General features: G+C 38.1%; 1 protein-coding gene across 1 annotated transcript in view; it reads left to right on the top strand.

The window, feature by feature from the left end:
• The first annotated feature begins 15,269 nt into the window (after positions 1–15,269).
• The window catches only part of sema3ab (sema domain, immunoglobulin domain (Ig), short basic domain, secreted, (semaphorin) 3Ab), a 28,336-nt gene continuing 20,065 nt past the window's right edge, over positions 15,270–23,540 (top strand). Inside the window, exon 1 of the mRNA XM_024281907.2 lies at positions 15,270–16,494. Coding sequence (XP_024137675.1) covers positions 16,377–16,494 — 118 coding nt within the window. The 5' untranslated portion in view covers positions 15,270–16,376. The remainder of the gene's footprint in view (positions 16,495–23,540) is intronic.

Genomic DNA, 23,540 nt, shown 5'->3' on the forward strand with positions numbered 1-23,540 from the left:
AATTGAATGCCTCAGTACATCTAAATCTTTCCTTAAATATCCAAGTGGAAGTATGATCAAATTTTAAAGTGACATTTCTATTTAATGAGTATTTTCAATTAGTAAACAGTGGATTCTAACCATATTTAAGCTCTTTTTAAAAGCGTTTCCTGTTGTCCATTTATTTTCTGCAGTTTTTAGGCACAATAAAAAACAATGCCACAAAGTTTCTGCAGTGTGGCAGTAGTTTATTAGAAATGTGTCACTGGGTTGTAGGTGGGACTATTGGCATGGAGCGGGGATCCTGCCCAGTGTATTTTCCACGTCTCAAATATGATCTTTATCCTGATTCACAAAGATTTGTATAAACACTCAGAAATGCAATTTCAAGCTTAATTTTCTCAATGTGTCCTCAATTATCAAAAACATACACAATATATTGAATACACAATATTTATCAGAATGGGTCATTTAATACATCCATTTGTAATCTAACGTAATTCCCCTCATCTACCAAAGCTGCAGTATGCTGTGTGTGTGATTCAGAGTATTACTGCATTTAGGCCGTCTTGAACTGAGTTTCTTCTTTGTCTCCTGGCATTTTGGTCAGCTGCTGCACATGGTCTCTGTCTCACTGGACACTTTACAAAACAAAGCCTATAAAGTGAAGCAGACCATCGACAGATGAATGAAATCAAATCGATTCATACAGAAGTATTCCATGAAACGGATTCTGAAAACTTTTTTTTTTTTTATGAGAAAATGTGGAGTATTTACTTTTAAAAAGTAAATGATGCTTTGCACACAGATTTGTTTTGGCAATTTTAAGTGCAAACAGCAGCTAAGTGGCTGTAATTCAGAAAGGATGGTTTGAGCATGAAGTCATTTATGCTAATTCCTTTCATTACACCTTCATCCAGTGTTTGGGTCAGTGAGCAGAAAGATATAAAAGCTCTGAAACAGTAAATGAAAAGTGCTACCAGCATACTCTCCTTACAGGATGTCATCTGTGACATTGCAGCACGTCTGGAGGGAAAATAATGAAGGTTGTATATAAAATAAACCTTAGAAACTTTGCAATACCTTAGAATGTGGCTTCTGTCTTTCCCACTGAATCCCCTCTTTTCCCTCTTTGTTTTCTGTTGTTTGGTCTTTGTGTTGGATGTGGCTAACCACAACATATCTGTCTGGTCTGTCCTCCGGTTATCGTCAAATCGTTTCAACTGCCTTGGAGGTATTTTGACGTTCTAGGCTATCCTGTTATCTTAGATTTGTCCTGCACATTCAGGCTTGTTTCTTTCTTCATTGTATCCCAGGGGAAAAACCTGCCAGCCAGTCTGCAGCTTTGGTTTTATCCCAGCCACACATTTGCCTGCTGTCTGCATTCCCTAAATGTTACGGCCGCTTCAGTCTTCTAAAGGAAATCTACTGCCTAACAGTATTAATGAGTCCATGAGTGTTGCTTTTTGATTAACAACCATTTAACCTCAACAGAATAACCTGACCTGCAGACTCTTTATACTAAAAATACTTCTACTCGACAACAGAAACCAAACTGTAGTATGCTTTTCATTTGAGCAAATTTGGCATAGAATTCAAGTGTAACAAAGTTTATGTAAAGACTTTCTGCCTCATATCTGCAATTCATTAAAGGCTAAATGCTGCTTTTAAGATTAGCAGTAAAACTTCCTTGTTTTAAAACTATTAACTTAAATAAAAGATAAGGGGAAAACACATTGGAAAAGCTATCCAGCAGTTGCCTGGAGTTAATTCTGACAACTCTGGAGCAACACTCAGTCATGTAGTGCACAGTGTAAAACCCATGCAGATGATGTATGTATATGTCACTCAAAACTTTTGAGGTCCACGAAGGCTGGCCAACAGAACCGTTTTCCTCCTTGCATCCAGAGATGCAGCTGAGCCATGACATTTGATGGATTTCCAAAGAACTTGTTGGCTCATTGAGCTCTTCTGAAACTTACTAACTCCTTTGAGCCCTCATCAATTCTTAAACGAACAAAGGTGCTATTAAGACAGAAATAAAGCCTTGCACCCAATGTCAATTAATATTCTTAAGGTTATCTTTTCCTGTCATTCACCACCTCACATTTCCTAGAAATCGTTCCCTAGCTTAATTAATCTGATTGATTTAACTACTTTTTCTGAGCAAAAATGAGTCCAAGCACAGTTATGGATCATAAATGTTAAATTAATATATTCAGTTAATAATAATGAAAAAAATATCCTTGAGTTCTCCTTATTTAAGCCTGGACACCATCTGGTCTCTTAAATGTGTTCATTCTGCCTCCATCTGCTATTTAAACACACACATGCCTGCACATGGTTTTATGAAAGAAATCAAAGAAAACATCTCTTTTCTGAATTCATATCAGCTATGACACTGTAAAACAAATCTGGATTTAATTAACTGAAAGTATTCCATAACATATTGCTCCAACGCCTGTAATGATAACATGCAGTCAGTTTGGGTCTCGCACGCGGTAAATCCTATTTATTTAAGTGAATTGTTAATTCTAGTGTTACTAAGATAAGAGCAAATTAATTAAAAGACTATAAACTGGCATGAGTGTCATGTCCATCAGAAAACCTGCTCTTTCATATGTTTTTACAGTTGTGATCATTCTTTCTTCTCTTCAACAATCCATGTTTTCAAACTGTTAATTTCAGCTTTGACATTTTTAAGAAAGAAAGGTTGCCTCATTCTCATGGAACTCTAGCTGCACAAAGGCAGACAGTCTTCTTTAATATATATTTTAGTCACAAAATCCATTCCCTCACAATGGATTCAGAACTGAATTTAGCTGTTATGTTAAAAAAAAGAAGCAAAGAAGCCTAAATGATAGATTTATAGAGTAATAGTTTCCAAAACTTCTACTTCACACTTTGGAATATTGAAGCATAAAAAAGCTTCCCACTGTTGAATTTCTACCCAGATACTGCATCATTTTTTCTGTTTTTACTGGTAATCCTACAGTCACTTTTTACTAAGCACCTTGCAACAATGATGATCTCTTGGCAAATATGGATGCAAATAAACATCAAATCACTTCTGCTCCAAAATGACCTTAATTTAGCATCTACATGAATGCAAAAAAGTAAAAATGTAAATTGTTTTTCATGGCTGGAGATGAACTAAGACATCAAGAGGTCAGGTAATGTGTTTTTTATGAAACATGCAAATCTGCTTTTTCAATTATATTGATCAGTTTCACTTCTCTCTGCTTTTATTTTTTCCTTGTTTGGATTTTATTTTAGTTTCTTACAGTGGAATGCTCATGAACTCAAAGTTTCATACGAGTTCAGATTTTGGTGAGCCAAACACAGAACTAGCTGCACTCAAGGGTTTATTGCGCTGGTGGAAGTGTTCAGCTATGAGAGACAGCAGGAGAGTACCACTAGATATGTCTTCCAGCTTTTCAAAAAACAATACATTTGTTTCCCCATGCAAAAGACTACTAAGTAAAACTCAAAATAAAGTTAGATTTAACACTTTTGCTTAAATTAGCAAAGTTCCAACTAACTAAATGGCAGAGCTGCTTACTGACATAATACTGACATGTCCATGCTTATTAATCCCGAGAACAGTGACACAACATGTTCTGTATTTGAAATGATTTGCATCGGGAGAGTTGGCATTGACAGAAATAAAAAACCTCAATTGAGAACAGGCCTCACAAAGACATCTGATTACATGCAATCTTGGCCTTTTTGAGTTGACGCAAAGAGCAATGTGTCTTATAAGATTTAAAGCCATCATTAGAAATTTAAAGTACTGTATATGTATTTTTAAAACTTTGCGACTTATACTGGTGTCCCAAATTCTTACAGTTTTCCCACCAGATTACAGTGGAGCCAAGTCAGCATGTTCTCCGTCCCCAGCTGCTCCAGTTAGTCCTCCTGTGACCGACGAAGTAGCTCCAAACAAAGTTTGCTGAAAAATAGCCACGAGTCTGAGCTTACTAAGCATTATTCTTTTCCAAACCCGTCTCTCATTTTTGGGTCACTCCACTATTGCCAGTGTTTGGTCCAAGGATAATACGATCTGGAGGGGGTCTAACAGTTTGCTTCACTGCAGCCAAAATCTTTATTTATTTATTTTTTCCAGCACAAATGAGTGCATTACTGTCTCAAGCAATTAGAAGTACAGCATGTTTTAAATTAAAGATTACTAAAAAATATCAATGTGGCTGTTGCCATAGGCTGTAAGCAGCTTAAAAAACACTGACATCACCCAAATGGATTTTCTTTTAGGCTAATTTAAAGTCTTAACTTGAACATTTCACTTTCTGTAGCCAGAAAAGACCATGGCTTGGTAACTGTGAGGAATTTAGGATCTATTTGACAAACGTCTTTTTTTTTCCCCCAGTATTCTCTCAACCAAAAATAGTTTGTTCAACATTTACAAAGTCTTATCTTTCTTAGAAAACAAAAAAAGAATTCTTTTGTTGAACACAATTTCCTTTTTGTGGGTTGCATTATTGCCACAACACTTGAGTTTTAAAGCTCTGCTTACCCCGAAACACAATTAGATTGTAAAGTTAAACAAGCAAATTTGCCTAGGCCTAAGCTATTCAACCCTTTAACATCACAACAGCAACTTTTTGATTAGCATGATATATTGCTCATATTTTGTAAACACTTTTTTAAACACTTTAAAATGCAGTTCCTGAGGAAAGAGACATCACTGTTCAACAGAGATCCTCGTGCCCCGAGGTGAACTTCAGCTTGCTGAAAGAGTACTTTTTAAGTATAAAGTTCTCCTCAGTATTTCCAACTTTACTGTCCATCTCTTTCCTCATACAGCACAGGGTACATGGGAATCAGTTGTTTGTCTGACAGCTTGCAAAAAAGTCCAATGTTGAGTCAAATGAAAAGTCAGAGAATCATTTGAAAAGTAACAGAGCTCCACTCTGTTACTTCGCCTAAAGGATAAATGAACTGAAAGTGATCCAATAATAGTTGCATTACTGAGTGGAGATTTATTAAGAAGAACCTTTCTACATAAATGGGGAAATCAAAGTCACTGAATGAGACCAGAGGTTTATTCATGGGGAGGATCAGGTCCCTTTGTCTTGGACACGGATGGGTATGCTCAGGCTGTCCAACTGCAAGTGTGTTGGAATGTGACACATAAACTGAGTGGTGGGTCTCCAGAAATTTGATGTTGGAAGTGGTTACAGGAGGCTAAGTACAGCTGGGTCTCTGATAATGGAGGGGTCAGGATGGCTGTGGAGAAAGCTGGTGTTAATGGGAGTTTAAGTCTCATGCACCCATACGGGGGGGCCACGTCTTAATGATAATGCAGGTGTAACGTGTAGCTGTGTCTCACCTACTTCACTCTGGCCTACTTCTACATGTTGTTTAAGTGTTTGTCAAATAAATGTGCATGGACATTTTCACTCATCGAGCGGCCAATGACTTTAAGTTCTTGTACAGGCCACATGTGTCCCCAGTACACCATTGGCCCATATCTACCCATAGGGGCAATTATGACTAAGCCATAAAATGGAGAGAAAGATGTTTGTAGGAGAAATGGGGATCAGAGAGAAGAAAGTGTTATGGTGGACCTGAAAAGAGGAGTAAGGGTTGAGGGAGGGGAGCTGAAAGGGTGGAAGGGGAAGTTTTGGCTTTGTGTTTTTAGTCACCAGGGTTTATTGCTGGGAATACCGTGTACTTTATCAGAATTATGCCGTCTGCTTACAGGTTAACAGTTATGCAGTCGGAGTTATCCTAATGACCGTTGGGATAACTCAAGCCTAAATAAATTCTCAGAATCTCCACGGACTCCTTTCACCATCTCCACATGGGGCAACATAGATTTTCCTCAAAGTTTTGGTTGAATGGAGGGATTTTGGCCTGCATTGTGGGGCAGTGTTAGCGCTCTAGCCTCACAGCAAGACGGCCCTGGTTCAAATCCCAGCTGGGACCTTTCTATGAGTTTGCATGTTCTCCCTGCGCATGTGTGGGTTTTCTCTGCTTCATAGGTTTACTGATTACTTTAAAGTGTATATGTCTGTTATTGTGTAGGCCTGAGACAAACCAGTGACCTGTCCAGGGTGTACCTCACCTTTGCCCAATGGTAGCTGGGACAAGCTCCGGCACTCCCATGACCCTGAAAGGGATACACCAGGTTTAGTAAATTGGTGGATAGATGGATGGTGGGATTTGAAATGGACCAGGCTGGGTTACATGATCTTGACATGAATATAGACAGAAATTAAGTTTACGTACCTTGTTTCTCCTGGTATAAGTCTAGTGTTCTCATTATCCCCAATTCAACAATTAATATTTGTTTTGAATCTACTTTCAAAAGCTAAGACAAAGCAGATGCACTAAGGTCATCAGTTTATGGAACAGAAATGTTGAGATAACTTCATTGTCAATTTTATCAACAGTATTACGTGCGTTAGAACTCGCACCATCACACTGGTTGCCTTCTTTGCTCACCCATGCATCACTAAAAGCTTTTTCTATCTGTGAACCATGAAGGGGCACCCCAGCAGAACAACACGAAAGCTGAAAGAGGAGGAGATAGAGGAATTAGGGAAAGGAAGAGTGGGTAAATGAGATTTTAGATGTGGTGAGTAGCGGCTGTGTTGTGTTTGATGCCTTGGCAGAGACTGGTGCCTGTTTAATGTGGAGGGATTCATTGAGTGGGGCCAAGGGTTCCTTCTTTGGCATGTGTTTAATTAGACAGCTGGACCCTTCTCCTTGCATATTTTCATGAAAAGAACACTACAAGCTTCCTTTTCCTTATTTTTACATCGATGCTAAAAGATGTCTTTTGGAAATTACAACAACTAGTAAATTTACTGAGGAGTAAATACTTGTAATCTGTGCTGTAATCGGAGATGAAAGATGAATGTGTGGCTTCTTTGTTTCCCACTCAACTGTGACAAGCTCAGTAGTTAGGGATACTTAGGCAAAGGGGGGGTCATTCAATAATGCCCCACTCTCTTTCTCCTTGTACTTGGGGTTTTTGGTATACAATGTACAGCAGAAACCACAGTTATTTATTCCCATCTTTAACTTCTTGTATGCAGGCTCTTCTCTTTATAATAAAGCTAAGTAAATATTTACATGACAGGCTTTGTTCTAACTATATTTACATTTTTAGCAAAGTTATGTTATGATTCTGTGCATACATCTGAATCATAACATATTTGATAATTGTAAGGTGTCATGCAAAAGAACACAAGTTATTAATATTTGCCAATTTCAAGAGATTTTTTTTCATTGAAAATTAAACGTCCAAATGTCATCCAAGTGGCAAAGTATTATGAAGTGTTTGTAAGGATAATTTAAGTTGCTTACATTTGGGACAAACGGGTGGTATATTGTCCCTGTGCACCACACTGTAGTTACTTGTAAGCCATGCATACTGGCTCCTTACTGCCTGCAGGGAAGCTCTGCATGCAGATAGGGAAGTTTCAGTGCCTTACTTACCTTTGAGTTGTTCAAGTGTTTGCTATGACCCATCACCCGCAACATACCCGTTGATAAAAATGTGCATCAACATTTCCTCTAAACTGGCTCACTTAGCTGTCTATGACCTTGATACATTTCACGTTGGCCACTAGCATGTCCCATGCAGCGCTTGTCCATTTTTCACCTAAAGACAGCCCATTTCCACTCGTAACGGCATTTATAACTAAGCCAGTAAGAGTCGACCAATACCGACCTTTATTGATCCGTTAATCACCTCATTATACAATTCCCAGAAACTTAGTACAATCACAAGGAGAGGCTTGGGAAGATTATAGACGTTTAGTAAATGACAAAGATAAACAGATTTCCTCTTCACTTACAAGTGTTAACTGCAGGCAATGTTTTTTCATCCTTCTTTCTTCTTGTAATAAATGAAATGAAATGGCCATGTAAAAAATATGCCATTATTCTTTTGCATGTAAAAATGAGCCTTAAATCAATCTTGGTTTTGCCAGTTTCTCCCAATCACTGATTTTAGTTTTATTTTTGTGCCTGTCTTATACTTTCAGAGTGCCAAAAAAACTCATTCAACCTGAGCCGTATGTATAAGACTGAATGAATGAGGGTTATCAGTTTTATCTTGGTGTCAAGGTTTTAATGGAAGTTATAAATCTGTATAACAGTGGAGAGGCTTACAGATTCATTTAGTTTGACCTCATCTCAATACCAAAAGAACCATTAGAGGAGCCAACAGAGATGGATTTATCAAGGTTTTTTGTTCCATCCTCAAATCAGAAGGCCATGCCATTGGCCCGGCCAAGGTCAGTGAAGCCAACGTTTAATGAAGAATGATGGTATGGGCTCAGTCTTCACTGCTGATTGGGCTGTCCATGGCAACCAATCAGGTGAAATTCCAAATACGCTAAAAAAAACATTTAAAAGATATTTAGCACCTTGTCTTAAGTATTGACATTCAGTATATGCCAACAAAACTTTCTTTTTCAGATAAGTTCCTTTATCCCAGGTGTTCCTATATTTATGTACACAATTCAGATTTTTACAATTGAGAGGAGAAATGGCCTTACTAAAATCAGAATCAGCTTTATTGGCCAAGTACAGTGTGTATACAAGGAATTCAGCTTTGGTGTCTTATACTCTCGTGCAAACGAGACAAGGTATAGATGGGTGTAAAAAATTAAATAGTTATGCGGGTGTCCCAGTTCTCGTGTTTGATGTTCTAGACTCTGTAACTGATCAGGAGCTCATCAGAATGATGGCTCGGGGGAAGAAGCTGACTTTGTGGCGAATGATTTTTGGTGCACATGGTTCTGAAAAGTTGCCTGGAGGAGACTGAAAAGATTGTGTCCAGGCTGTGAGGGGTCTGTCAAGCTTTTACCAGCCCACTTCTTGATCCTGGACCATACAGGTCCTGAATGGAGGGAAGGTTTGACCTGATGATTCTCTGCAGTCTATCGCTGCTGTGTCTGGTTGTGGATCCAAACTGGACCTTAACAGATGTGGTCAGGACAGACCAGATTATTGCAGTGCAGAACAACTCCTGAGGCAGGTTGAACTTAAGTATGTGCAGGAAGTACAACCTCTGCGGGACCTTCTTCCAAAGTGAGTAAATGTGGTCCCACTTAAGGTCCCGTGAGATAGTGGACCCCAGGAACCGTTGTGAATCTGTTAAGGGGACAGTTCTGTCGATACTTGTAAGTGGAGGGGGTTCCTCCTGAAGTCCACTCTCATCTCCACAGTTTTATGTGGGTTTACCTCCAGGTGGTTCTAGCTGCACCAGAGAACAGAGGCCCACTCCTCCTCTGTATGCAGATTCATCACCATTCCGGATGAGTCCAATGACTGCGGTGTCGTCTGCAAGCTTCGGGAATTCGGGAGTCTCCTGAGAAGAGCTGATTGAGAATATAATTTGTAATAACTTTTTATCACCAAAAGTGTAATTTTTTTTTGTGTTATATGCATCCAACACAAAAAAATATTTTAAATTATTCAAATTTTTACTCATTATTTTTAAATAACTCTAACTTTAACCCACATTTCTGCACTGGAGAATCTCAACTGACTTAAAGGAACAAATCATACACATAAAGCGTGATTTATGGTTCTGTGTAAAAGCCCATAGTGCTCCCACTTATGAGGATCAAGGGTCAATTTGAGTGTTTCCTTTTCCAAAGCCAACCTACTTTGGTGGTTTGAGCTTTCTGAATATCTGCTGCTGACAGCGCTCCTGAAGTGGATGACCCAGGGCAAAAAAACTAACTTCTGTCAATCACAACAGGTTTTTACTTTCTTTAAAAGGCAGACCAATAACCTACGTAATAACGTAGTATCCTCGTTTTTATGATTTCGGAAGTTTATACAAGTGGTCTGCAGTTAGATACGGCTGGATTGGAACACTAACTGTTTGTGTATGTTAATAGCATCTCAGTCTTGCAATAACTTCCCTGAATTTCTAAAAGAAACTATTCAACGTTACATAAAACAGAAAATTTTGGAACAAGAGAATTTCACTTTTTCTTTAAATATAAAGTGGATTATTTTTCTCCATCAGATCAGCATAAACAAAAATCAATGATTAGTTAAAAGTTTTTGCATCTGTGCTGCTGACACAAAACATGACAACAAAACTACATCCCAAAGGGATGAGCATATCCTAAAGAGAACAATAGTTCACTTTACATCCTCCAATCAGATACAGTTTATTCAGAGTCTATGCTTTACCCACATTTCAATCCTTACTTTGTGTGTCAGGTTTTTATCACATCTAAATGCATACATGTAAGCACTACACTTTACAACAATACTCACTGATTAACCATAGTATAAACTGCTGTTGGTGGGAGGGGAGACTTTTACATGCTCACACACGTCTTGGACTATCTTGAGACAAAACCTGTCCGCCGAGAACAGGAACCGCTAGAACACGTGTCAAAGTCAAGGCCCGGCGGCCGGATCCGGCCCTCCAGGTAATTTTATTTTATTGTTATTAATGGTCCGATGTTATCTTGCGCTTATTTCTAACTTGTATAAGTTTGACAAAATATATTTTTATGGAGAGTAAAATATTGAAAGTTATTTAAGGTTTAAGTTGATTTATTCTGGAATAATATTCCTGGCTTTTTACTGTTCATATTTATGTTAAGTTATGGTTTTAAAGTTTTAAAATTTGGCATTCTGCTAGCTTTTTAGACTATTTTACATTTACTAAGATTTTTTAGGCTGTTTTGGAGTTTAGCCAATATTTACATGCCAACTGTTTTGGCTAATTTAGGCTTAAAAAAATGAGGGTGTTTTGGAGTTCAGCTAATTTTTTTTCAGCTCCATGCTAGCTGTTTTGTCTATCCCAAGTTTTCAAGTTTTTTTTTAGGCTAATTTGGCATTAGGCTAATATTTTAGTCGGCTATTGGCTTCAGCATTTTTAGCTATCAATTTCAGCGTCTCCAGCTATCAGCACTAGCATCTTCAGCAGCCAAATTCAGCTCACAGCATTCACACTAGCATAATCATAGGTAATGCTATATATCTAGTTCATATTTATGTTAAAAAGTTACGGTTTTAAAGTTTTAACAATTTAGTTTTAGAGTGTTCAATAAATGTTTATCCTGTTTGGCCCGCGACCTAAGGCGTGTTTTGGATTTTGGCACGCTGTGCGATTGAGTATGACACTCCTACACCAGACGAAATATGATGTTGAACTACTGTCTACTTTGGGACCTTAGACATATATTTTATCACTGGACAAAGCAAGGTATTGACGTCAACCTGCGGCTCTCATGAAATCAGGCCGAAGCCATCTCTGTTGCTACCTGATACGGGCACTGCCATTTTGAAACCAGACGACAATGATTGATCCGAGACGGTTTTAGGACATCCACAGTCACCAATCATGAGTGAGCATGTTCGAAGTCCACACCGCTTCCACTAAAAGCAGATCGGGGGAAGCTGTCAAACGTTCGAGGTAGGGCCAGCGGGAACCACATGCTTTTACTGAGGCATCTGATTGGTCAGTTTATAACTCGACTAACTTGTGAAAAAAAAAAAAAAAAAATTAAGAAGAAGGTATCTGAGCAAGAATGGTTGATCTGACAAATAGAATGACTGAGTCTATTTTTCTACAGAAGTCTATGGGATTCACTTCTTGAAACCAGTGGGGTTTTCCCATTTGGAACATGAGAAGGAAAGGATTGATATATCCAGTGAATATATAGTCAATGTTTCTGACAAAAAAATATACTAGAGAGTAACTGTATTTGTATAACAGAGAAAAAAACATTCTCCTGTAGACATTAAATTTAATGAATAATTTCATGTTACAGTGGTCAGGTGACCCTGCCCTCACCTCATTGGAATCTATATGCATTCACTGTCTTTGGAGATTTCCATCATCTCACCAAAACTTTTATCTTACAGAGCAGTTCCATATCACCCACTACACACTCTTCATTCCCAATCATAAACAGAATCCTTGCATACATTCTAATTCATTAAATAACTTAGATACATTTCTGACCTAATACCAACCCAAGTTTAGAAATATTAGTTTTGTCTTGGTAAAGTTGGACTGCAATTACTGGTGGGTTATAGAGCTGTTACAGTCCTCCTTGCTTGTGTATTCAGTGTTGGTGTGAGTCAGAGGCGGCGTGTTTTTGTTTCTCCCAGTAGACATAAAATGCAGGTAGCCAGAAGGCTGAAATATTGATGGATGATGTTAAATTTATGCTTCTGGTGAACTAGCACCGCACATTAAAATAGTGACTGCTTTTTTGTGATTGCAGTGTTGAACCCCGCTTGGCAACATAAAATGTCCTTTCAAGAATCATTTTTAACTTTGCCATATAATTTTTTGAAACTGCTGTAGCAGGTCACAGGATATTTACTGCAAGAGTCTGATTGCTTTAGAGTTTCAGATGATGCACTGTAATTTATTCATAATGCAGAGTTTTTTTGCTTATAGTTTTCATACATTTTTCATTAAGAATGTGTAAATCAGAAGCTGCACATTGGTAACTCACTTGTGAATAGTGCTTTGCAGACTTTGTGCTTTTTTTATTGTTTTTCCCATGAAAATCTTCTGTTTCCAAGTTGTTTCAATAAAAAAAAAGATCTTAATGGAAAAACTGAAGGGCTGCATTTTTATAGTTTTAGAAAATGTTTATCATTTTACATTCTGACTGCAGTTCCACTGTGATTAAAAAAAAAAAAAAAAGTCTAAAAAACAAACTTCAATGAATTTAACTCAATAATTTAGGGTTGCGTTCATAATTAGAGCGGAAAAGAGTGTTTCCCTCATCATTTCCTCAGATATAATTACACTGCTTAACCTAGTATGGGTAAAAAATGTCCTACTAATTCTCAACAGCGTTCATATTTGATTTGTTTTTCTTGTATTTTGTGATGCCCCCTGGGTAAACTGGGGAGGATTTGAGCTGATCCCAGAGCTATGAAAGTTCCTGGGATCAGCATTTAACCCAAGACCTGCTGGCTCAAGCAGCTGGCTTCCATCATTGCAACTTTCTGTCTGTGTACGCCTCTGACAACCACAATTTCAATGCGTAAAATCTGTCAAAATCAGCAACCTTATATGCATGGGAAGCTGAGCAAAGCTGATTCGACTTAATTATCCCATCTGGCTGCTGAGATTGCATATGAACATATATGTATGAAGACTACATGACATTTTGTTGATGTTAAATATTTATTTTTTAATGACTGATTATGGTTCCATTGGAAAGGATATAGGTGGTGGATCTACGTGCTTGTCCCGTGATTCCCTTTATTTGGGCCAAACCCTTTTATCCAGGCAGTTTCATTCACAGATTTAAGGGAAAGACTTTAACGTCGGAAAGGATGCAGCACAAAAAAAAAAAAAAAAAGGGGGTGGCGTCCGTGGGTGGACAGAGGAATGGGAAAAATGGAGAGTTTTCAGTTAAGTGTGTGGTTGAAGGGGGACGCTGATTGTCATTAATGTGTGTACTGGTGTGGAATGGAGGGAGGTCATGCTCCGAAACGGGACAAGGGGAAAGCCGCTTGTATGTGAAGCATTTTGAGGGTTGGTGGTGTGGCTTGTTGGTGGGAGCTTTGGTGACGTGGGGGAGCATTGGTTAAGCACTTTTAAGTGATCTTTTGATGGTGGTAGCTTGAGTTTTCAAGGAGACATCAAAGGATCCACTGCTGTCTTCCCCCGACATCCCATCAGCCCCACTTTGAGGTATAGCACGCCACTCCACCGATTAAAAGATTCTCCCCCTCTTGTGTTGTAGTCACACACACAAACTGATGAACTTTATCAGGAAATTTGTAAAGCTTCTGAGTCATCGGGTTTAGTGAATGGATGAGGCTAAACAAAGCTGAATGGTGCTTCAGAAAGGACCCTCTTCTGGAATGTCACAACTCTCCATGCTTTAGTAAAAAGCCATACATAGTCAAGGGTATCCCTGCTCAAGTACTGTTATAATAATAAAAAAACATAACTATTTGGTGAATTTTAGACCACACAAAATGATCAATGATTCATTCCATATTAAATTTTATTAAAGCATTTTGAAACATATAGAAGACATGTCAAAAATGCAAATTACTTGCATATAATCCTAATATAAATTGTTGACGCTTGAAATTTGGATGCACATAAACAGCTCAGAGCAATTAAAATTAAAAAAAAAATCTGAAATGTTAAACTAACATTACATTTTAGATGCTAATTCATTCCAGTTCACTGCTAATTGATCTCAGGTGAAAACCTTGTGTGGTGCCTGTGGGTTACCACAAATATGTAGTAACCCACAGGCACCAGATGTACTGAATATTGCCAATTAATGTGCTGAATAATGAATCAGTTCATCAACTCTGAATAGAGGAAAAAAAAAAAAAGTTGGCATGACTCTTGTTTATCACTGCCTCCATGCCGGAACCTCGATGCACCAGCTTGCATTAGCATAACCGTGAGGCCCATCCCTTCTCTACCGGATTAGTTCAGCTCTCCTCCCACTGTCTGATGGCTCTTTACATAGATAGACACAGCCTGTTAAAGGTCTTAACCACACCAATACCACTTGAGTCATTATCATTCACCATGAGAAGCTTCCAGAAGATCTGCTGTTTAGCATGAGAGTGACATCTCATTTGGGATGGTGTTCAGGAGGAAAACCCCTTTAGACAATGATGGAGTAACTAACAAGAGCTTAACTGATCAGTCTTCTGCCAAAGAGAACACTATAGATTGTTGATCCTTAATGTTCTATCTCTGATAAAACAAATGACAAGCTGTTCAAGTTCCTAGTTTTGTTTGTTGTCTTGTAATTTTTTGTTATTTTTGTCTTCTATGCAAATACAATAAGCTGCATTTGTATGTGTTTTCTATGGTGGCCCAGAAGTGCAAATCACATAGATAAATCACTCAAATGAAAAACATATTCAAGAAAATGAAAACAAAACACTATTCCAAAAAGAATTAAACAAATTAAAACGTAAACATTTCAGAAAACCTCAATTTACCAGAGATTAAATGTCAAAAATGAAACAATTATAATAAAAAAATAAAAAAAATAAAAAATAAACAGAAATGTTGGGTATTATGGGACATCGTTGATTGTGGTTTCCATAAAAAACAACATATTTAGAAGACAAAAGTGATTTCCTGAAATCCCACTGAAATGTTAAAAAAATGATTCAAAAGTGCGTTGGTACTTTTCTGATTGAATAATAACTTTTGTCCATCATTTCAACCAAAACTTTTTTGGCATGAAGCAAAACAGGATTTGCTCCAAACTAATCATAAAACTTAAACGCAGACGAGAGACATTTATGAAGACTCAATCGTCAAAAATCAAACATCATCCTCCAACCACCGATGTCCCATATTCACTTTTTGTGTGTTTTATTTCTATTTTCTTTTATTGCTTTGAAGAATTTTGTTTTGATTTCTAAAAAGTATATATTTTTCTTTTTTAATTGTCGTGATTCTTGATACCTTTTAGCATTGAGTGATTTGTTGGTGTGATTTGCACTTTAGGGCCACCACAGTTCTGAACATCAAGTCTTGCACATCTTCACAAAAATAGATATCTTTCTGGGATATTTTCAGTGTAGGTATTCTGCAGTTTGTTTTTTCTTTTTCTTCACACTCTTTCTAACCTTCTGTATTGCCCTAACCTTTTCTTCCCAAAACGACTGACAGTTTTCCTTTCTCTCCTGCTGTCTTTGCTCTCTTTCACTCTTTCTCCCGCCTACACCGGGGCACCGCTAGCGCTACACTTCCCAGTCCCTCTCTCCCTCCCGCCGTCTCTGGCAGCCTGACTGTGCTGTCTGCCTCAGCTGTTCTCAGTTGCACCGCGCGTCTTGGGCTGTGGGGACGGAACACTGAGTGGGGCTGAACTAGTTCAGAGGAGCGTTAAGCAGAGAGGGATAGGCAGAGCGAGTCATCCAGTGAGGATTTTGCTAACCAAGCAGACAGGAGGAACAGCTGAACCAATCTGGACCTGTTTACTTTGGTTAGTTAAAGGTGACACTGAGTGGTCATGTGGATGGCTCCTTTGGAGCTACAAGCTGGTTTGGTGTCAGAACAGATAACCATGGAAGACAGACCTGGATTTTCTTTGAGTTGCTTTTGTTGGTAAATTTTTAACTTGGTTGAGTAATTAATGGAGTAGGAAGCTTGCGTGCAGAGACATTGATATATAAACCTCAGCTGTGCAAGTTTGTGTTTTTCTTGAGTTGGACTTTAATTTTGGCGTCTGACCTCTGGAACAGGAGGGATTTTTTGATCTTGCTGGGACAGGACCTACTGTGACCCAAACTGGACAGAACCACCTGGGCTTTTCATTTTTATTGTGCAATTTGTCACAGAACCATTTTTTTCTGCCAAACTCAATCTGCCTGCACAGGAGTTGTTGATTTTAAAGGACCTGTCTGGACTATTTTACCCCAGGACCATGGGCTTTCTCTGGGGCAGCACTGTGCTTCTCTGTACAGTGGCTCTGCTCAGAGTGGAGGGCAGTGAAGCCCAACAGACCAAGAACAATGTCCCCCGGCTAAAACTCTCCTACAAAGGTGAGTGTGTGAGTTGTGCTGTTCTTCCCTGAAGTGAGTCAGTTATTCACAGATGAGTAAAAGTTACACCAAATTTCCACGCTCCATCTTGTGGCTCGACTAGATTAACATGCCCACATTGTTATAAAGCATGTCTAGATGTGTACATCACATAGGAAGTGTGTAGTTGCATCAAACATAGCAAGATATTTTGATTGAGTTTTTAAATTTCTAAATGTAAAACTGTTATTTCAGAAGCATGATTTTACAATAAGACAATCATTTTCATATTTTCTTTATATTTGATCAATACAATGTTGCAAAAACCATCATATTCACTAAGAAAAAAGTAAATAGTGTTCTTATGGATTGCTTGTTTTAGTTCTTAAAGATTTTTGGACTATTATTTTGAAGGAACAATTATTTTGTCGTCTCTTGCTAACTTTTTCTTTAAAGCAATTCATTGCCAACTAAACAGTTTTCTAGCCAAAGTGACATATTTTCTTAAACATGCCTCTCCATCCTCGTTTTGATCAATTGCAGCTGTCACTTTTGCAATGAAAAGCAGTGCCAGAAAGGGACTCCAACTCCACTGAGCATCATTTATCCTCTTTTTTTTAATTTTTCTGAATGTCATTTTTGCTGTTCTATTCTCTTCTGCATGGTAATTATGCTCAGGATGAATGGCGCAGGTCTGTTTTCAGCAGATGGCTGGGCGAAAGTGAAATGTTTCCTGCGTAGCACTGGGAGATCCATAATTATACACACAAGTATGCGCATATGCGCTCGCATGCACACAAAAATACGACACCATCTGTAGATGGCAAATGATACCTGTGAGGGAATCCGTCATTGGAAAGCATACCCTGTCAGTTTGGTGAAACACACCTTTACACTGATATCTTCATTGAAAGTCTTCATGCAAATGACTTGCCTGCTTGGGTTTTCTGTTGTTTAATTATTCATTTAAGTTAATTGTAACCTTTCCTGTTGGGGACCATAACTGGTACCATCCCTGGATGAAGAATTTAATCAAGCAGGCACGATTTTTAATGTTTAAAAGGAATGAAATGCAGAATACTGACATTTACTCTTAATTTAATCAAAAAACTCCACTTTTATTATGTAAACGATGCATCGCCTAAATTTATTGCAATTATCTAATAAATCAAGTTTCTTGGTAAATTAAAGAAGAGGACTTTCCTAGAGAAGAATGTAAAAGCCCTCGGGAAGCAGTGTCTGATGATCTCCACATGAAGAGTTGTGAGAAAGAACTCTGACCCCTAGAGGTCACAGTGAATACTGGGAAATCCCTCCTTGCATTCTCCTGAAGTCTGACACGTTTTTAACTTTATCATACTCATATATGCACAGCATGGGTCAGCATGCATCTTCAAATCGTGAACTTACACTCCAGCCTCCCCCAGTGAGCATAGAAAATCTGAGACATGCACCCCCACCACACACACACACAGAACTAGAGTTTCTAGCAGACCTTTGAAAGTGAGGGTCGAGGGGCAGGAGGCCAGTGGAGAAGGAGGAAAGAAAACAATGGTATCCTACCGCTACCTAAACATCAAGTAAAGCCCAACTGTATCAACAACCGAGAAACTTAGTGATAATGAAGTGGGAATGGAGTTATGGTACACAGAAGCACAATGAAGTGTAGTAAATGTCTTGCAGTATGTTTACGTGGGAAGAGACGAATGCCAGAAGGCCTGGAGCCCTCTGAGCACAATGATTTGTAAGCTACTGAATCGCGATTTATATGATTTTTAAAGTTTATGGGTCATAAGAGCACATGTTCTCAACTGTTCAGAGAAGGAAAGACAAGGTATTTAAGTTTATAAAATGTGTCCTGCCAAAAGTCTTTTGTTACTCAATTCAATCCACATTTTTCCTCATACCAAGTCCACCAAATTGTATGCATTAATCATAAAAGAAAACTAGTGTTGAAAATTCATTGATTTCAGAAAATAAGTTGAAGATTTGTTATTATTCAATCGACTATCCTGCTGTTCTGAATATGAAAGCATTATGAACATTACAGCTTTATGCTGACAATCTTTCAAATCAATCTTTATTTTGTGCTAAGCAGCAAAGTAAATTAGCAAAAAAAATGTGCAATTTCCAACATGTCAACAATCAGCTAAATAATGTGACACACACAGAAAAAACTTTTGTCAAGGACAGTGTGTCGGTAGCTATTTTAATTGGGAGAAGTAGCACTATTTAAAATTTTAAAAAGGCAATTAGCTTTTGACTGATTCATTTAAAAAGACATTATAAGCGAATGTATGCTGCAAGAATACAATCATATGCCAGGTCATCACAATGAATAAGTGGGAATACGAGTCAGCAGTTCAACATCTATGTCTACCACCTTAAGAAATGGAGAAACATCTGAGCCACGACCTTTTTTAGAACCGCAGTTAAGTTAATTTGCCATGTGTCAAAAAGGTGTTTGTCTGCATTTCTGCTTGACATTGAACAAATTACTTGACCGAGGCTTTGTGACATTTCCACTAATGCACGAGTAAATCAGAGCCTCCATAAACGTAAAATGATTCGCAGATATGTTGTGTTTTGTCATATATATTTCAAATTGTGTAAATGATGGACGGCACAGCGGTTGTTGAAGTGAGGCCAAACACCACTAAGAACCCTGCCATGTGTGGTTATTATGAGGAAGTATTATTTTTTTCAGGGAGCATTTAGATAACATTCCCTCTGCCCCATAGTTGAGCAAGAGGAAGAAAGACAGAGAATGTAGGGTAAAAGAGTTTATTTTTATCAGTCTCACATGGGACTGTTGATACTTTGCATCTTTCCCATCTGCGCCCCTACCGCTCTGTCTTTTTTGTTTCCTGCTCTCCATTACCGGATCCAGTTCTTTTCCCAGATCTAAAAAAAGCATTAAATAAATATCTAATTATTCAGCTCTTATTTTAATTTAAGAAAACATTAATAAAGCTGATCAAACTTAAAAACAGAACTACTTGAAATATAAAACATTGCAGAGATTTAAACAGGTTTACAAATATAATCACAGTCTAAAACTACTATATTTGTAAGAAATAAACCTATAGTTTATTTTCCTGTTCTGTATGGTGGACAAAAAATGTTAAGCATATAAATGAGAAGATTTCTTTGCAAGATGGCAAATTAAAATAAGCTAAAAATAACTAGTTTTTGATGTAAAATGAATGAGTGTTTTGAGTATTTACTAATACTGGAGTAAAACCCAGTTCAAACATGTCCCGGCTACTGCCTTTGCTGTGACTTGAAAGCCTTTGGTTTCTTTCCATAAACACAACACAGCCTATCCCATAAACACGAATACACAAAATACCCGGAGAGCACCTGTCTCTTGATGATTAGATCTTAATAAGTTTACCATAGTCTCTGATGAATAATCTGTTGCCATGGACACCAATTCCACCTTTCTCAAATCCGATGGGTGTAAGCGTGAAAGTGTTTTTCGGTCCTGTCAGAAAGGGATGTTTACAATCAGATGAATTGCAGACATCCCTCGTGGGCAGTTGTCCCACAAGTGGTTAACACCTTTGTATTGCTTAGAAAAACACAACCTTACACTGGTCTCTTTATTTTTTTAGGTAAACAAGTTCTAACACATTTAGTTGGCAGACTAAGATTGTAAAACCACTGGTTCTTTGCAGATCAAGGCATCGTTAGATGGATGTTTGAGTTTTGTCCAAGACACCTGCTGTTTAAAAACAATTTAATGTGAGCAAGTATTTAAAATGGATAAAAAATGTAAAGAAAGTCTGTCTTTTGTTTGTTTTAATTTGAGGCGAACATAAGTGCCAAATTAGAGGTGGATGTAGGGAGTGTTGTCAATTAGAAGATATATCTATAATGTTCTAGAATTGCTACACATAAAAACCCCTAATAGACACAAATTACTGCACACTCCAAACCCATACTTTACCTGTCATCTTCTTCTGCAATGTGGTTTTTAACTCACTCTTTTATCCCTAAAGTTTCTTCATCTTCTTCACTGCAATCAAGCAAATTCTCCTCAACTGGTTTCTTTTGTCTATATTGGGCTTTGTGTCTCTACTTCAATACTAGTTTGTATGATTGTGGTCTAAACTCGTTAACTCTCTGTAACCTTGCTTATGTCTTAGTTTCATTAACTTGTTGAGAGAAAAAAGGAGACATATTGCAAAGTTTGTCTTCAGTTAAATCTATCAACCTTCATTTTACTAGATATTGTATTTGTCTTGTTTGCGTCTGAGTTTGTCCATGTATCAGCATTCTGATACATGTTCTTTTGAACCTTAATTTACTGTGACTTTTTGTTCTATTTCACAAAATGTAGTGTTGGTGCAGGTTGTGAAAACAGTCTCTTTTACACTATGGCTACAAAACTTTACTATTAGTTCATCTTATACCAATGAGCTATACAGGCTAGAGTTGCTATGCTAGCTAATGTAAAGTTGGACGCCATATTGGATAAGCCAAGATGCCTGTGTACTGTTGTGTTACAATTGCAAAAAGAGCTGGGAAAACAAGAATATGATTTTTCGCAGGTAAAAATTTCACAGTCGGCTAATGAAGGAGAACTTATAGAATACATTTTAGGAAGACCTGATTACATTTGCTCAGAGTAGTGAATGTTTAGGCTGATCTTGTTGTCTATTCAAAGTCAATGGAAGCCTTAGACTTTACACTATTTCCATGTTTTCTGGCAGGACCACTTACAGTTTTTGTTTTATGGAAAATGATCGTGGTATTGGTCATTTATCTCAGATGAGACCAGACGACCAGCTGAATTTAGGTAAATTCCTAAACGTAGGAGAAGAAACTATAGGTTTTTCTCAGTAGCGGTAAGTGAAGAGGGAAGACCCCAAATCGCTGTTCGGCAGGCGGATGAGGGACATGTGGCACACAGAAGACTGCTGGTCACTGGTTCCCTTTAATAGAGGCTGGGTGTCCTCCACTTGTGGGACAGAACAACCCCACATAGCTTTGTCACCCCTCTGCCGGGTGCATTTGCCCCGTGGTGGTGCATAGCAACCGGCTCTGGCTCGACTGCTGCGTGCTTCCCAGTGAACGCCCCCTGGACCTTTCCGCACCGGCGCTGTGGGCTGAAGTACTCACTGTATTCTCTGCCACTGTCAACTGGGCTGCACTGTTCTCAGTCCACTCCAACCATGATGCAATGCAGCAAAGATGCACAGTGGTGCATGGATTTAGAAAATTAGGAGTGAACATTCATTCATTCATCTTCCTAGCCGCTTCTTCCCTTTCGGGGTCGCGGGGGTGCTGGAGCCTATCCCGGCTACTGATGGGCGAAGGCGGAGTACACCCTGGACAGGTCGCCAGTCTGTCTCAGGGCCTCAATCACACACCCATTCACTCTCACATTCACACCTAGGGGCAATTTAGAGTCACCAATTAACCTATGAAGCATGTTTTTGGACGGTGGGAGAAAGCCGGAGTCCCCGGTGAAAACCCACGCATGCACGGGGAGAACATGCAAACTCCACACAGAAAGGTCCCAGCCGGGATTCGAACCGGGGCCTTCTCGCTGTGAGGCAAGAGCGCTAACCACTGCGCCACCGTGCAGCCCTAGGAGTGAACAGTCACCCAAAATATTATCAATAAAAATGAAAGAACGTTCATGGTATAATCTCCCTCTATGTAGCATCTTTGTTTATAACGGAACTCGCTATTTCTTCTTCTACGACTATTTCCGGCATTTTAGACAGTTCTGTGCATGTCAAAATGATTTATTCCAATCAAACGTGTGGCACATGGAAACGTTTGTTACACTCGGATAAAGTTTTTGAGGGCCCACGTGTACAGTTCTATTCTAATCTGATCTTTGTTGTGATCAAGGACATTTTGCGGATGTAAACGCAGCTACAGACCTTTCCAATATGGCGTTGCTCCTTACCTATCTTAAACAATGGTACTAGGCTAGCATAGTGCCTCTAGAAGTATAACTCATTGGCCTTTACACCGTCTAGGGAAAACCTTTTAAGAGATAAATCTGTTTGTACACACAGATGTGAGTATTTTTTAGGAAATGTATTTTCAAGTGTATGTGTAGAAACAACATTCTTTGACGTTTTGATAAATTAGCAAAACAATAAAATGGCTAAAAATAACCTATTGAAAGTTCTGCTTGTACATTTTGTGCAGGTGGGACTTTAATAAAAAAGTCAGAACATAAAGAACATTCAAAATAAGAACAGATTTTCTATCATTTCTATCCTCCCATTGCTTTTTAAAAAAAATGTACCTGCAGATTTGCTCCCACTAAAACTGTCAACGTTTCCTCTGTTTTATAATGATGATAATATAAGGTTGATTGTAGTCTCTAAAAAGGGAATGGCCTCTAAGTGAGAAAACCAGCATTACTTCACTCAGAATAGAAGATTTAAGAAGCAAATACACATTAACTTGAAATATTTGTTTATAACAATAACTAAACATATTTAGAAGTAATCAAGGTATTTAAAATGCAAGAATACTTTAATTTTAGATTTGTTGAAATTTTTACATACATTTAATATACTAGACTAAATAATGTGATATGGAAAAAAAGGCTTAATATTGCTCCAGGTCGAATTGTTCTCAAATTACTTTCATGTTTTGCCCTCAGTTAGCAATAAAATGCTCATGAATATTGATTTTCATTTCTGATCTTCATTTCAATGCATATTAGCATTACTGCATATTAGCAATATCGTCTTTGCCATTCAACTGGAGGCATTTTTCAGGGTTCAGAGGAATCCCATACACAATATTTTTATTTGTTTGTAATTTTAGATGCTCCAGGGCTGCAAGTGAAAAAAATAATTAAGGAATTTTGCTAAAGTTTTACATCAGCACCCGGACTGTAACTGGACATTGACTTGCAATTACCTAGTCAGTTTTGAGTTCCTCTCCTAACTGCATCATCGCCCAGGGGTGGCTTTTAATACATTCCATTTATAAATGAATAAATACTGGCAGACCACAATGAGGGTTTTATGTAGAATTAAGAGCTTTTTTTGATGGAGAATTAGTGACTCATTAAAAAAATAACAATA

Source organism: Oryzias melastigma, linkage group LG6 (assembly GCF_002922805.2).
Source record: "Oryzias melastigma strain HK-1 linkage group LG6, ASM292280v2, whole genome shotgun sequence".
Lineage (NCBI taxonomy): Eukaryota > Metazoa > Chordata > Actinopteri > Beloniformes > Adrianichthyidae > Oryzias > Oryzias melastigma.